A 13017-nucleotide genomic window follows, 5' to 3' on the forward strand; every position below is an offset into this window, starting at 1 on the left:
TCATACGCCTACTATTTCATCATCATTTCAGAGGATTCATCAGCTCTCTGGAATAAATTCACGGGCTCTGGTTTAAAAGTATAAAGAATATGAGGTGATGAGGAAGGAGTGTGTGCCAGTTAGGAGGCTGGACTGCTTTGTCCCAGGCTCAGCTCATGACATGCGGCATGTGCCTGCATGCAGCTCATTCCAGGTCATTCTGATTTGGGGTGTCAAGTATATTACATGTCTGATAATCCATTTTAAATCTTAGGAAGCTCCAGTTTTTAACTTGATGAAGTGTTTAATTTGAATAAGCATTTCCAAGTAATGGGGTTGTCACTGTTTTCATGAAAGCTGACAGTTTCCTTAAAATCTCCATTACTCAAACCTCACCAACAAAAGAATCCTAAAGCTGGTGATGTTTGGCATGACTTAAAAGTTTAGATGTTTTTGGCTGGGCACGGTGGGGATCACGCCTGTAATCCCACCACTCTAGGAGGCTGAGGTGGGCGAATCACCTGAGGTCAGGAGTTTGAGACCAGCCTGGCCAATGCGGTGAAACCCCATCTCTACTGAAAATACAAAAATTAGTTGGGCATGGTGGTGGGCGCCTGTACTCCCATCTACTCAGAAGGCTGAGGCAGGAGAATCTCTTAAACCTGGAAGAGGTGGAGGTTGCAGTGAGCCAAGATTGTGCCACTGCACTCCAGCCTGGGCAACAGAGCAAGACTGTCAAAAAAAAAAAAAGTCTCCCAGCTAACTGGGAGTATGCATATACTCCAGATCATTTTGTTGTATAGTGACAACATATGCGACACAACAAACCGACACAGGATGTCGATTTCACCTAAGCCCAGCTAACAGGGAGTGATGAAATCTTGTGCTGTCTTGCTCTGTCCCACCCAGAACGCGAATCATCCCTGTGCCCTAACGTCTCCATGATGTCTGTGCTTCCTGCCCCTGAGTCACTCAGTAGCCGCCTTGGTTATCAGATGGTTATCAGCACCCACCCCCTCATGTATACAGGGGGCAGGTACTATCCCCAGGTTCAGGCACCCACTGGAGTCTTGGGACACATTCCCTGAGGCTAAGAGGGATGACTGTATTTCCTTCTTCCTTCATAAACATCAGGTGCTAATTAGAGAAATGATTGTGAGATGTGTAAATGCGGGCAAGTCTTTAGAGCAACGCACCACCACTCTCTTCTGCATCTGCTCAGTGTGTAGTGCACTCCAGCGGCAAAGAAATGACCACTCATCCAGCCCAAAGTCACAGACCAGAATCTAAGAACCGCGGTGTGACAGTGACCGTAAGATCAGCCCTGGTCTCTCACTCACCTGAGCACAAGGCCCCTCTGGATGGTGGTCTTCATTTTCTCCGTCAGGTGCTCCACATTGGACTGGAAAAGAGTATTTTGTTAATCAGACAATAAACTGCTAAGCACCTACTGTGTACCAGGCCCTGCAGGGCAGGAAGTACCAACCACACGTGGTGGTGAGTTGGCCAGGAGGCTGCAAGCTCTCACGGCTCGGGTCTCGGGGAGCCTCCCCCAGGCGGGGAGAGCACGTCTGCAGCGATGAATGCTGAGCGCAGGGCACGGTGAGCAGCCCTCACGGCGGCCACTAGAAACGCCTTCCAGAATCAACAGGGTCCCTCTGAAGATGATAATTCCGTGACTGGCCTAGTGCTCATTCATGGCTGTATTGTTCCTTATTTATTTTCATGACGATGTTCTCTCGGCGCTCTTAGAGGAAAAGAGCGACCTGTGGCCTTTATATGGAATCTCCTATGATGGCCTGACGAACAGTGTCTGACCAGATAATTTTGTAAACTCTCATCCACACAGATTTCTTAAGGAACAGATTGTCTTAGAAAAGAGTAACATCCTACATCAGATCATCTTGGGAGGATTGCAAGGGGAGGTAATTCTCTAATGACTCATCCTAAGAAAATGGAGATTTTTACATCTAATCAATCTGTCACTGGGCACGGTGGCAGAATTTCACAAAGTAGGAGCCTGGGCGCAGTCGCTCACGCCTGTAATCCCAACTCTTTACTCTTTAGGAGGCCAAGGTGGGTAGATTGCCTGAGGTCAAGAGTTTGAGACCAGTCTGGCCAACATGGTGAAACCCCGTCTCTACTAAAAATACAAAAATTAGCCAGGCATGGTGGCGGGTGCTGTAGTCCCACCTACTTGGGAGGCTGAGGCAGGAGAATCACTTGAAGCCAGGAGGCTGAAATTGCAGTGAGCTGAGATTGTGCCACTGCACTCCAGCCTGGGTGACAGAGCAAGATTCCATCTCAACAACAACAACAAATCATAATTTCTCTTCTCAAGCTCTTGCCAGGTTGAATGCTGGTGAGGCAGGATCTTTGGACAGATTTCTGAAATACGGTCATGAGTCACATAACAGGGGAATATGTTCTGAGAAATGCATTGCTAGGTGACTTGAGCCTTGTGCAAACATTCTACAGTGAACTCTCACAAACCCAGTAGGCAGGGCCTGCCGCGTATCTGTTGTTCCTGACTACAAACCTAAATGTCTGGGACTGTTGAATACTGCAGGCAATTGTGTATCTAAACATGTCTAGATGTAGAAAAGCACAGTTAAAAAAATTTATATATATATGTATATAACATATATGTTTTTTAATATATATAATCTTTGTATAAAAGATAATTAACAGTGCACCTGTTTGGGGCAGCTCCAATATCATCTTATGGGACCCACCGCTGACAGAAACATTGTGATGAAGTGAATGCCTCCACAAGTATTTAATTTGACACAGTGAAGAAATTCGTGATTCACATGTCACATAATTAGTGACAACACCAAGGCCCTTTTTACTTGATCTACTTGGTTCAGAAACAAGTAACATCCTAACCTTTTAAAAGACAATGGTGCCAGGCACAGTGGCTCATGCCTGTAATCCCAGCACTTTGGAAGGCCAAGATGGGCAGATCACGAGGTCAGGAGTTCGAGACCAGCCTGACCAACATGGTGAAACCCCATCTCTATTAAAAATACAAAAATTATCTGGGCATGGTGGCACGCGCCTGTAATCCCAACTACTCGGGAGTCTGAGGCAGGAGAATTGCTTGAACCTGGGAATCGGAGGTTGCAGTGAGCCGGGATCATGCCACTGCATTCCAGCCTGGATTGCAGAGCAATATATAACATTATATATTTATTTATATAACTAACTAAAGACAATTGTTCAAGTTGCATTTTATCTGCCAAGGCCTGTCATCCTGCATGGAGTTTAGCAACTTTGAACACTGCAGGGTCCAGGCCTGGATTCTGCTGTGCCATCCAAGCAGGGGCAGACCCCGGGCTCGGTGACACTCTTCCACTAAAAGAGCCACAGATGCCAAAAAACCACGGCCGTGTGTGTCAGTTTAGAGGCAGACGCAGCATCAGAGGCCTCAAGATTTAAAAGAAGCTGCAGCAAGCTTCAGAGCCAGTCGCAGACGTGGGTGGTGACTGTCAGCGGAGGTGCTCAAATCGTTTGTGACAGAAGTGAGAAAACATTAACTACACAACAGACTACATCAAAAAAAACAAGTTCGTGTTTCACAAGAGACTAGAAGGTGGCCTCAACCAGGCACGTCCGCCGTCACCTGACACACGGGAGAGGCACCTGGGCAATGCGAAGGGCATCAAGCATGGCATGTTCTGTAGCACCTCCGTCTCCATGTCCCCTCGGAAAGCAAACCACCCTAGATGCGATGTTTCACTCCACAGCACAGAGTGGATCCAAAGGGGACGGTCCCCCAAGGCCAGCCCCCGTCACATACCTGCAGATCCCTGATGTTGAAGGGCTCTTCGAAAATGTATGCGGCATCGGCTCCAGCCGTGAGCCCCCCATGTTGGCCAGGTAGCCACAGTAGCCGCCCATGGACTTGATGATGAACACGCGCTGCTTGGTGCCGCTGGCAGACTGCTTGATGTGGTTGCAGGTTTGGTCACAGAGATCAGTCACTCCACCCCAGGGCCAGGGTGCACCCACCATCCCAGAGCTCCCTGACGAGTGCAGCAAGGCCCCCCACTGCACCTGAGCATGTGGTCCCAGCATCGCACAGGGTTGAAGGATGTGCAGCAGCTGGGATGTGCCCTCAGAGTGGGTGTGAACATGCACCCACCGCGGAAGCCACCTGGAGGTGACCTCAATGACCTGTGGTGGGGGCCTGGCCATCTGCCGCTCCCTTCTCCCAGGCCCCATAGGAGGAGACTGAAAAGACGACCCCACAAGCCAGCTCACTCCACGCTGCTCTCTGTCCCTGCTGAAGCAGCTTTCACCAGACACGGACACCGTTAGGTATGAGCTGAGAAGTTAGGGGGCTCTCACCTGCCAGTTTAGTTCATGGGAACAGCTGTGATCTTCTAATTTTCTTCCATTAAAGCTCCCTGTGATTTTAGAGCTGTGGCCATCTTCCATCCATCGGTGAATGTTACGTTTATAGAAACTCTACTCAAAGGCAGACGGTGGTTCTTAGACCCAGGCGCCTGGGGAGTCTTTCGGATGCATAGGCATCAGGTCCCCAAGTGAAATGTCTGCCATCCGCCCTCCACGAGGACCCAAGCTCAGCGGGGAGAAAAACAGCAGAGAAATGCATCGGCCGCCTTCCCACCCACACTTCAGTCCGGGCTACAGCGCCCTCTCCTGGCACTCTGCAAAGCCTCTGCCTGGGCCTCAGCTCCCACCCTGGCCCCCTCCAATCTGTTCACACAGACTGGAGACCCATCTATAAAAAACATAAATCTGATCCAGTTCTTGGTTCATTCAAAACCCTTTGCTCACTTCAAGTACACGTCAAGCCTTTCTCTGGAATCCCTGGCCCCACCTGCTTCTGATACCAGGTGTCACTCTAGATCCAGCCACCTCAGGTCCCCATGTGGCCTCTGGATATGCTGGCCACTGTGTGCATTCAAGTACAGTGGTGGGCGGGAGAGCAGCCCCCAAAGGAATCCCGGTCCTAATCCCTGGAACCTGGGAATGTTCCCTCATGCGGTGATAAAGGTGAATCCTGAGGACTACCCAGGTGGACCCTAAGTGCCACCACCTGCATCGGCAGATGAGTGGTGCAGAGGCCCTGGAGCAGGATGCTGCACACCCACATGGGAGGAGGCGGCGCCACGGAACAAGGTATGCAAGGCCCCCAGCTCTGGGCACCTGAATGGGCCACGAGGGACTCTCCTGGAGCAAACACTCTGGCCTCAGCCCATGGCTCCTGCCCTCCAGAGCTGTGGGAGAGTGAGTATTATTTTCCAGCCCCAGGTGTGTGGTCAGGGTCACAGCGGCCACGGGACACACACAGGCACCTTCCTCAGCTCTGACCCAGAGGGAAATGCCATTTCCTCAGGAAAACGCCGCCTGGTTTCTAGGACCACAAAGTTCCCTCTGTCAGGGGCTCTCGGGGCACCCCATGTCCTCTCTTCATAGAAATCACCCCGGTGTCTCTCCCTGCAGTTACCTCGTGGTTATTTGACTTGCAGTCCTCACTAGGCTGCAAATTCCATGAGGGCAGGAACTGTGGGCTGGGCTTACACCACTGCACCATCAGCAGGACCCGGCCGAGCCCCTACAGCAGGCGCTCAAGAAATGCTTGTCTCTGAATGACATAAGCACAGTATTCTCCAGCCAGCCAGCCAGCCAGCCGTCCTGGTCAAGGGCTGATCCTGCAGGATTCCCTAACCGGCCTCCATGGGACTCAGCCAAGAGTAAAAGCATGAAGTGGGGGTGTGGACTTGAGACTGGGAGCCACATGAGAGTCTGTGCACCAAAGTTTAACACCCACTGGGAAATTTTCACTTGAGTACTTCGGATGAAATTTAAAAGCGCACTTTGTTGAATAAACACAGGCTTGATTAAACCATTCCAACCTATACTTCGTTTCTTTGGCAGATTCTTTTCCTCCCAAAATAATTGGTTGATGTATTCAAAAGTGAACATGGGCTCTAGTTAGCGGGCCACTTTGCATTGCGTAGAAGCCGAGATGGGGAGAGAAACAGGCAATGGGAAGAATTCCCGTCTTTGTGCTTAGGAAGGACAGAGGACAGAGGACAGAAACCCATCAAGGGTCCAAAGAGCCCACAACTGCCTTCTTGAAGGGCCAGTGCAGCATTCTGAGTGTTTCACTGTTCCACCTGGGTCTCTCTCTAATTGTGATCTAAGACTTAGGATGCTGTAAGGCTTTAAGACTTGCCCTTTGTCTTAGAGAATCCCGGGCATGGGAAGGAAAATGTGGGTGGGGCATCAGGACCCCCAGAGGCACAAAGCCTCATGGGTTATTTTTCCAACTGAATCTCCCCCGCAGCCCACCCTGAGGTGGGGAATTACTGTCACTCATTCAAAGAATGACATCAACCGCTTAAAGGCAAAAGAATTCTGCAGGTAAGCAGCTCTCCCAAGAGGCTGATTTGTGCCCCAGAATGTCTGAGTCCTGCTCCCGCCAGGCTGCTGCTGTGGATGCGTGGAACAGCGCAGCCCTGACACCTGAGCCACGCCCCCGACCGTGTGCTCCTCTGAGTGTAAACGCAGTGACAGCTGGGACGGAAGAGTCCACCTTTGCTGGAGCTCAGATACAGCTTTCCCGAACTCTCTCATTACCTAGATGGCATCTTAAGCCGAATTAGCTTCTAAAAATAGCAAGTCCCTCTGGCCGTGCCTCAGGCAATTAGTCAAAGTAGCACTGACAACAAGGCGGCCGATCACAAGCGTGGCCCTGCCTGCCTACAGTGTTCCGGCTGGACATCTAGAAGCTGCTAAAAAGGAGAAACAAAGCCAGCGATGGCGGACCTAACAACATTCAGTGAAGAGGAGTCAGCGGGGCCCAAGGAAGTCCATGGAGCAGTACGTTGCCAACCTCTGCAAGGCCAGCACAGCATCCCAGGGAACCTGCGACCCAGGGGAGAAGCCCAGGAGAGATGGTCCTCAGCTCGTGGGAGACACAGGAGGCTGCAGCCGACCTCAAACCTCGGCTCCCTTCCCTGCACTGGAACTCAGTTCTGAAGGAAGAACCGGGAACAGAACTGCTGTTCTCGAGTTCTGTGCCAAGCTGAACTAGGAGTCTCCAACAGGGCTGGGAGTTTCACGCAAAACTCTGGAGCTGGTTTGGGCCGTGAACATCTAAGAGTGAGCCAGCTGCTCTCCCAGGAGGCACCAGCCAAGCCACTGGCATTGACCCCACATGCCAAGGTGGCCACCGTCCCGTCTGCAGCTGAGGACCCTCTCTGGGTCAGCTTATCCAGGGACCAGAGGAACCCACCATGCGAGGTGTCAGCACCACGCCCATGACCCAGCAGAATCCACTCCTCCCAAAGCACATGTTGGTGAAACTGCCTGCCCAGGAGGGCATGATCTCGGCTCTCTAAAGAACCTCTGGTCTCACCAGGAAGGCTGTGGTTCCAGGCAGCGGCCCCCAGTGGGCACGGCTCTGTCCCAGAGCTCGTACGTACCAGGCACTCAAACCCCTTTCTGCAGCCTCGCTACTCAACGCAGGCGGGAGAGGCAGGCTCCAGAGAAATGGTGCTCACCACTAGCCTAGTCTCGCGGGGATAGAAACACGACCCCAAGGACTGGATATATCCTCTCACTTTTAATCAATAAAGACAGGTTCTTCCTAAGGCAGAGAAGCTAAAAAATTTACCCTGTTCTGGCCAGTGTGACTGACATAAAGCCAAGCTAGCAAAGGGTGATGGGGAAATCTGGCTCATTCTTAGCACAGAAGAAACACACTGCTAAAATAAATGAAAGAAAGCAATGGGAGGAAATGATGTTTCTTGCATTTGAAACATCAACTTGCTTTGTTCAAGGGGTTTAAGACACACGTAAGCCATGCTCAACGCACACGGCCGCCGTTTCTGAAGTCAGTGTTTCTGGAACAAAAGCCTTGGCCTGCCCCAGGGAACATTCACACTGAGCACACTGTCGCGAGGCTGCTTGGCCAGCCAGCAGGGGGCAGGAGAGAGCCGCAGGTGCCATGTGGGGTCCCTGCAAACCGGCCTCACTCCCTCAGTCGAGGGCGGTGCCTCCTGCCAATCCAGCCGCTTCCTCCAAGGGGAAGCGGCCTCTTCAGCTGCCACCGCACTGACTTCAGAAGGCTCAGCCAATGGGACAACAGATTCAACAGAGTCCCATGTTGTTAAAGGAAAACTTCTGTTACCAAGCAACCTTAATATCAGATTCAACGTAAAATAACCAACAAGATCGTTTCCAAACCAACATGCTAGTAGTGCCTTATCCTTCAATGCTGCTTAAACACGGAGAAGAATGAGGAAAAAAGAGCATGGCACTTCTTAAAAAATAACACCTCTTCCAGGTTCCTTTCACCCATATCATAAAGACTTACAAGTGTGGATTCCCTACAGGAACGTGGAGTGGGGGTGGATCCCCACGCTGACCGAGCCTCCCCCTAGGTCAGTCACCCCCCACCACGGGGTTCACACCTCTCCAGACACTGTCACCTCAACAAGGAAAGGTGGCGTCTCTGAGCTCTCTTCACAGGGAGCACCCGAACGGGAGCTGGAGAGATAGACACACCCACAACTGCTGTAAAATCCAGAAACGCAATACATATTTAAGGACTTCATTATTAGTTATTTAAAACTTGAACAAAGTGAGCCTGCTTTTAACCTCTCTGCCACAATAACACCGTGTACGTCTGTCTTCTACCGTTTGTTCCTTCTCCAGCAGCTGTCGCCTGGCTGGCCGCCTGCAGAAGAGCCGCCTCCGGTACTCCTGCGAGGCCCTCGGTAAAAGCGTGAGCACCACGATCACATCTCAGGACGCTGCACACTTTAGGGTCGACCACAGACCACCATTGCCAATGCCTGGAAGGCACTGAATGGGCCTCCTGCTCTTTGTAAAGCACCTCTCGTAAACTATGTTGTGTTGAAAATTTTTAACTGCAGTCCACACATACTTCTTTGTTTCTGTCTTGTTTTTATCCTAGAGGCATATTATTATGGAAAATTAAGTTTCCAAGTGTGAAGGGTTTTCTGAAAATCGACTTCTAATCCTGGAAGGACAAAAAAAAAAAAACAAAAACTGTGCCAGATGTGGTGCTCATAGCCTGTAATGTCAGCAGTTTGGGAGGCCGAGGCGGGCAGATCGCTTGAGCCCAGGAGTTTGAGACCAGCCTGGAAAACATGGCAAAACCCTGTCTCTACTAAAAATACCAAAAAAAAAAAAAAAAAAAAAAAATTAGCTGGGCGTAGTGACATGTGTCTATTCCCAGCTACTCAGGAAGCTGAGATGGGAGGACCACCTGAGCCCAGGAGGTAAAGGCTGCAGTCAGCCAAGGTTTGCGTCACTGCACTCCAGTTTGGGCGACAGAGTGAGACCACCTCTCAAAAAAAAGCAAAAACTGTATAAATCAGTACAGAAGGGAACTGGCCAGGCACGGTGGCGCACGCCTGTAATCCCAGCATTTTGGGAGGTCGAGGTGGGCAGATCACCTGAGGTCAGGAGTTTGAGACCAACCTGGCCAATATGGCAAAACCCCATCTCTAATAAAAATACAAAAATTAGCCGGGCATGGTAGTGGGTGCCTGTAATCCTAGCTACTCAGGAGGCTGAGACAGGAGAATGACTTCAACCCGGGAAGCAGAAGTTGCAGTGGGCCGAGATTGCACCACTGCATGCCAGCCTGGGCAACAAGAGCAAGAGTCCACTTCCAAAAATAAAAATAAATAAATAAAAATTTAAAAAAAGGGAGCTAATGCTTTTCATTTAAGGGAAGGGAGAACAACATTCAGTATTTACACATCTCACGCACACATCTGCAGTGGTGCCCTGAAGTATTCAAAGATACATATTCCTACAAACATAGCTCAAAACCACTCACCAAGTTACATGCTAAAAGCACATGCATTGGAAGAATGCTACATTATATTTTTTAAGCATCTGTATCCAATATTTTAGCATACTGGCAGTTTTCCCTTCAGGTGCTGTATGCCTAAATTATTACATGTTTAGTCATTCATTTTAGAATTTATGACTTGCTTTAGACAAAAGAAATATATTTGAACATAAGCTACTAACTTCATGACTTAGGGGAAAAATTACTAAATTAACTTAGAAGTTAAACTTTGCAAACTGAATTTGTTGGACCTCATGTAAGCTAGATCATCAGTTTTCTAAATTGTTGTGTGTTTCCCTTGAGGATGGAAGTCTCTTTTCTCTCATGCACTGTGCACACCACCGCAGCCCGCGTCTCTCGTCCACTGTGCCACAGTGTGACCTGCAATTCACCCTGTACCACGCCTTCCACACCTTACCTGAAAGTCACTAAGTATAACCAAGAAGGAAATGAAAAGCAGATAAATGACCTCCACCGCCACATCCAGCATGCAAATGTTAAACGTTCATCCAAGTAAAACCAAAAACCTATGTTAGCTTACGACTGTAACTGGTAGAGTTATGTGCATGGCAATTAAAAGTCTCAAGAAAAACAAAGTTTATACAAAAAGACATCTGCAAACATCCACAGTGCAGAGAGGACTTCACTCTGCATCCAGCCTGTCCTGGAAGCCACGGCCAAATGCCAGGTTGTGTAGATCCGAAAAGCAGAAAAAAAAAACACAAGTGTTGAAATGTGTACAGTCTCAGCAATGTACAAATTCGATGTAGGATGCTCAGAAACCTTGAATTTCCAATCAGAAAACAGGAACATGAGCAAGTTCCCTAGCAGCGCCCACCTTCTGCCTACAGCACGTGTAACAGGAACGCAGGCCACCTCCGGGGGGACAGAGGCTTCCTGGTCACATTCGCTCTGGCAGCCGCACAGCTGGCCCCACCACAAACACCTGGCTAATACTGGAGAACCACCCGCTCCCTGGGCTTTGCTCACTCTAGCCAGGAGAGCGTATTTACAGAGTATATTATCAACTGAGTCCTCGTTCAATGCGCCAAGCTTGTTGAAGGCAGGGCAACCTCATTCCTGGCCCAATTAAGTGAACTGAGCAGAGCAAATGCCCCCAGTTGGACGGCACTCAGTCACGACAGCAGCGGCCACTGTTCACAGGGCACTGGCTTCGTGCCTGGAACAGTTCCAAGCATCTTCTTTCTGTCGGAGGAATGTGCACTACAACCCTGTGGGGCCATTTGCAACGTCCACCAGAGTTCTGAGGCAGCTAAGTCAAGGCTGTCATGGGCTGCTCCCGTGTGGCGTCCCGTCCCCTACCCAGACCAGAACCTCACTGCCTGCAGGGACTGCAGGGGACCACAGGGACTGTGGGTTCAAGGCTGCCTTGGCACATGCTCCTCCATGCACCTCTTCCTAGCCCTGACACCAGCCACAGGCACTGCTGCCAACACTTTATTTTCTCATGGCTCCTGAGGGCCTGTTCTCTGCCTTCCTGCTCCTGGCTTGGAGATGCCCACATCAACATAGCGCTCCTATCCCTACTCACGCACTGGCGGAGAGTTATCCGCGCCAATGCTTACGTATCCCTGCTCCCGCGTCCGGCTTGGAGGATGCCCACATCAACGCCAACGCTCACGTAATCACCACCCCTTCCATGGGACTTCATGCCTAGGAGTCTCAGTATCAGAAAGTCAGATTCCTGTGCTTGTTGGAGAATTTCTTCCCATCGTGGAAGTGAAGGAGATACAATTCTAGGTGCCTGCAATAACCTCATTTCCACAGCTGAGCAACTTCAGTAGTAGCACAAAACAAAAAAGCTTTTTTTTTAAACTTATTTTATACAAGCTAAATACAATTTAATTTTTACATCCACGTTCTCATCAGCTCCCACCTGGTGAGCAGGCGAATAGTAATTTTCGAAGAAACAAATTGTTCCATTATTTTAACACTTAGCATTATCACTATTAAGCAAGAATTATCCCAAAAATACACGATCTTGTTCTCACATTCAAACATTGATTGTCACATAGTGAATCAGCACTTTCCGCAAAGGTTTCTGTTCTGGGGGAACAAAAAAGATTTCCGGCAAAGAGATAAATATTAATTATGTAACTATCCAAAACGCGTCCGAGAAAAATAATGTCATCCAATTAGTTCTTTGAAGTGTTACAAATGCAGCTCAGTTTTAATAGTAATTCGTCCATAATTATCAAAAGAATCTTTAAAAATCATAATACTGAAAGAATAACCATAAATGGATACAAAACACAAAGCAGAAGAGTTAACATTTGGGGTAGGTTTTGGCCCACATTTTAAACATATGCATAGCTACTTACTTAGCTGAAGTATGTCCCTCTCCTCCTAGGCTCTTCAAGCCTGATTTTCAAACATAGACTGGCTTTTGGTTCATGAAGGCAGCTTTAGAAGATGTCAGGATCGGGCTGGGCTCAGTGGCTCAAGCCTGCATTCCCAGAATTTTAGGAGGCCAAGGTGGGCCGATCACTTGAGATCAGGAGTTCAAGACCAGCCTGGCCAATATGGCAAAACCCTGCCTGTATTAAACATTTTTGTAATTAACCAAGCGTGGTGGCACACACCTATAATCCCAGCTACTCAGGAGGCTGAGACAGAGAGAACTGCTTGAACCCAGGAAGCGGAGGTTGCAGTGAGCCAAGATGGCTCCACTGCACTGCAGCCTGGGCAACAAAGTCAGACTGTCTCAAACAAGAACTTAGCCCTCAGGAAAGGCTGTGAGCATCCCCGGCCCCAACCAACCCAAGCAATCACATGGTAATGGTTATCATCTAATTTTGACACAATAAAGTTCTATCCTCCTCTCTAAACACAATAGTCAACAGTTGCCATCAGCACACAGAAACTCCAGGGCCCAGTAACACCGGACTGGCAAGATTAATGGGCCACGTATGCAGGGTTCAGCTGCAGAAAGTGATGGCACCAAGAATGGTGTGTGCTCAAACCAGTCCCCACCCAGGCAAGCCCCTTCTCCTTTTCCCCACTGGATTCAGCAAATCAAACCTCGCTGTCCTTGGTAAACGTACTATTGATTTATTTACTGCCCAGAACAAAAGCACACTTCCAGTTAACATGACAGCCCCACTATGATAGAACAGCCTTAATTCAGATATGATGCGGAGGAACAGAGG

The 13017-nt window shown here is 49.3% G+C and overlaps 1 protein-coding gene across 2 annotated transcripts; it reads right to left on the reverse strand.

Moving 5' to 3' along the window:
- Nucleotides 1–655: 655 nt before the first annotated feature.
- Nucleotides 656–12380, reverse strand: LOC116273299 (ATP-dependent 6-phosphofructokinase, platelet type-like). Of its 2 annotated transcripts, none has more exons than XR_004181691.1 (2): nt 12190–12380; nt 656–1381 (listed from the first exon to the last, which is right to left on the reverse strand). XR_004181691.1 is itself a non-coding variant. In XM_031662273.1 (2 exons), exons 1-2 carry the CDS (start codon nt 4057–4059, stop codon nt 1363–1365), a joined length of 297 nt encoding a protein of 98 aa, XP_031518133.1. In that variant the 5' UTR covers nt 4060–4120; the 3' UTR covers nt 656–1362. The 2 variants fall into 2 exon arrangements, 1 of the variants encoding a protein (XP_031518133.1); XM_031662273.1 differs by lacking the exon at nt 12190–12380 and adding an exon at nt 3782–4120.
- Between the last annotated feature and the right edge of the window lie 637 nt (nt 12381–13017).

This window comes from Papio anubis, unplaced genomic scaffold (genome assembly GCF_008728515.1).
Source record: "Papio anubis isolate 15944 unplaced genomic scaffold, Panubis1.0 scaffold527, whole genome shotgun sequence".
NCBI classification, from domain to species: domain Eukaryota; kingdom Metazoa; phylum Chordata; class Mammalia; order Primates; family Cercopithecidae; genus Papio; species Papio anubis.

What these genes read in the sequence shown, in the direction of transcription:
- LOC116273299 (XM_031662273.1), bottom strand. Translation starts at nt 4,059, where the DNA reads ATGCTGGGACCACATGCTCAGGTGCAGTGGGGGGCCTTGCTGCACTCG.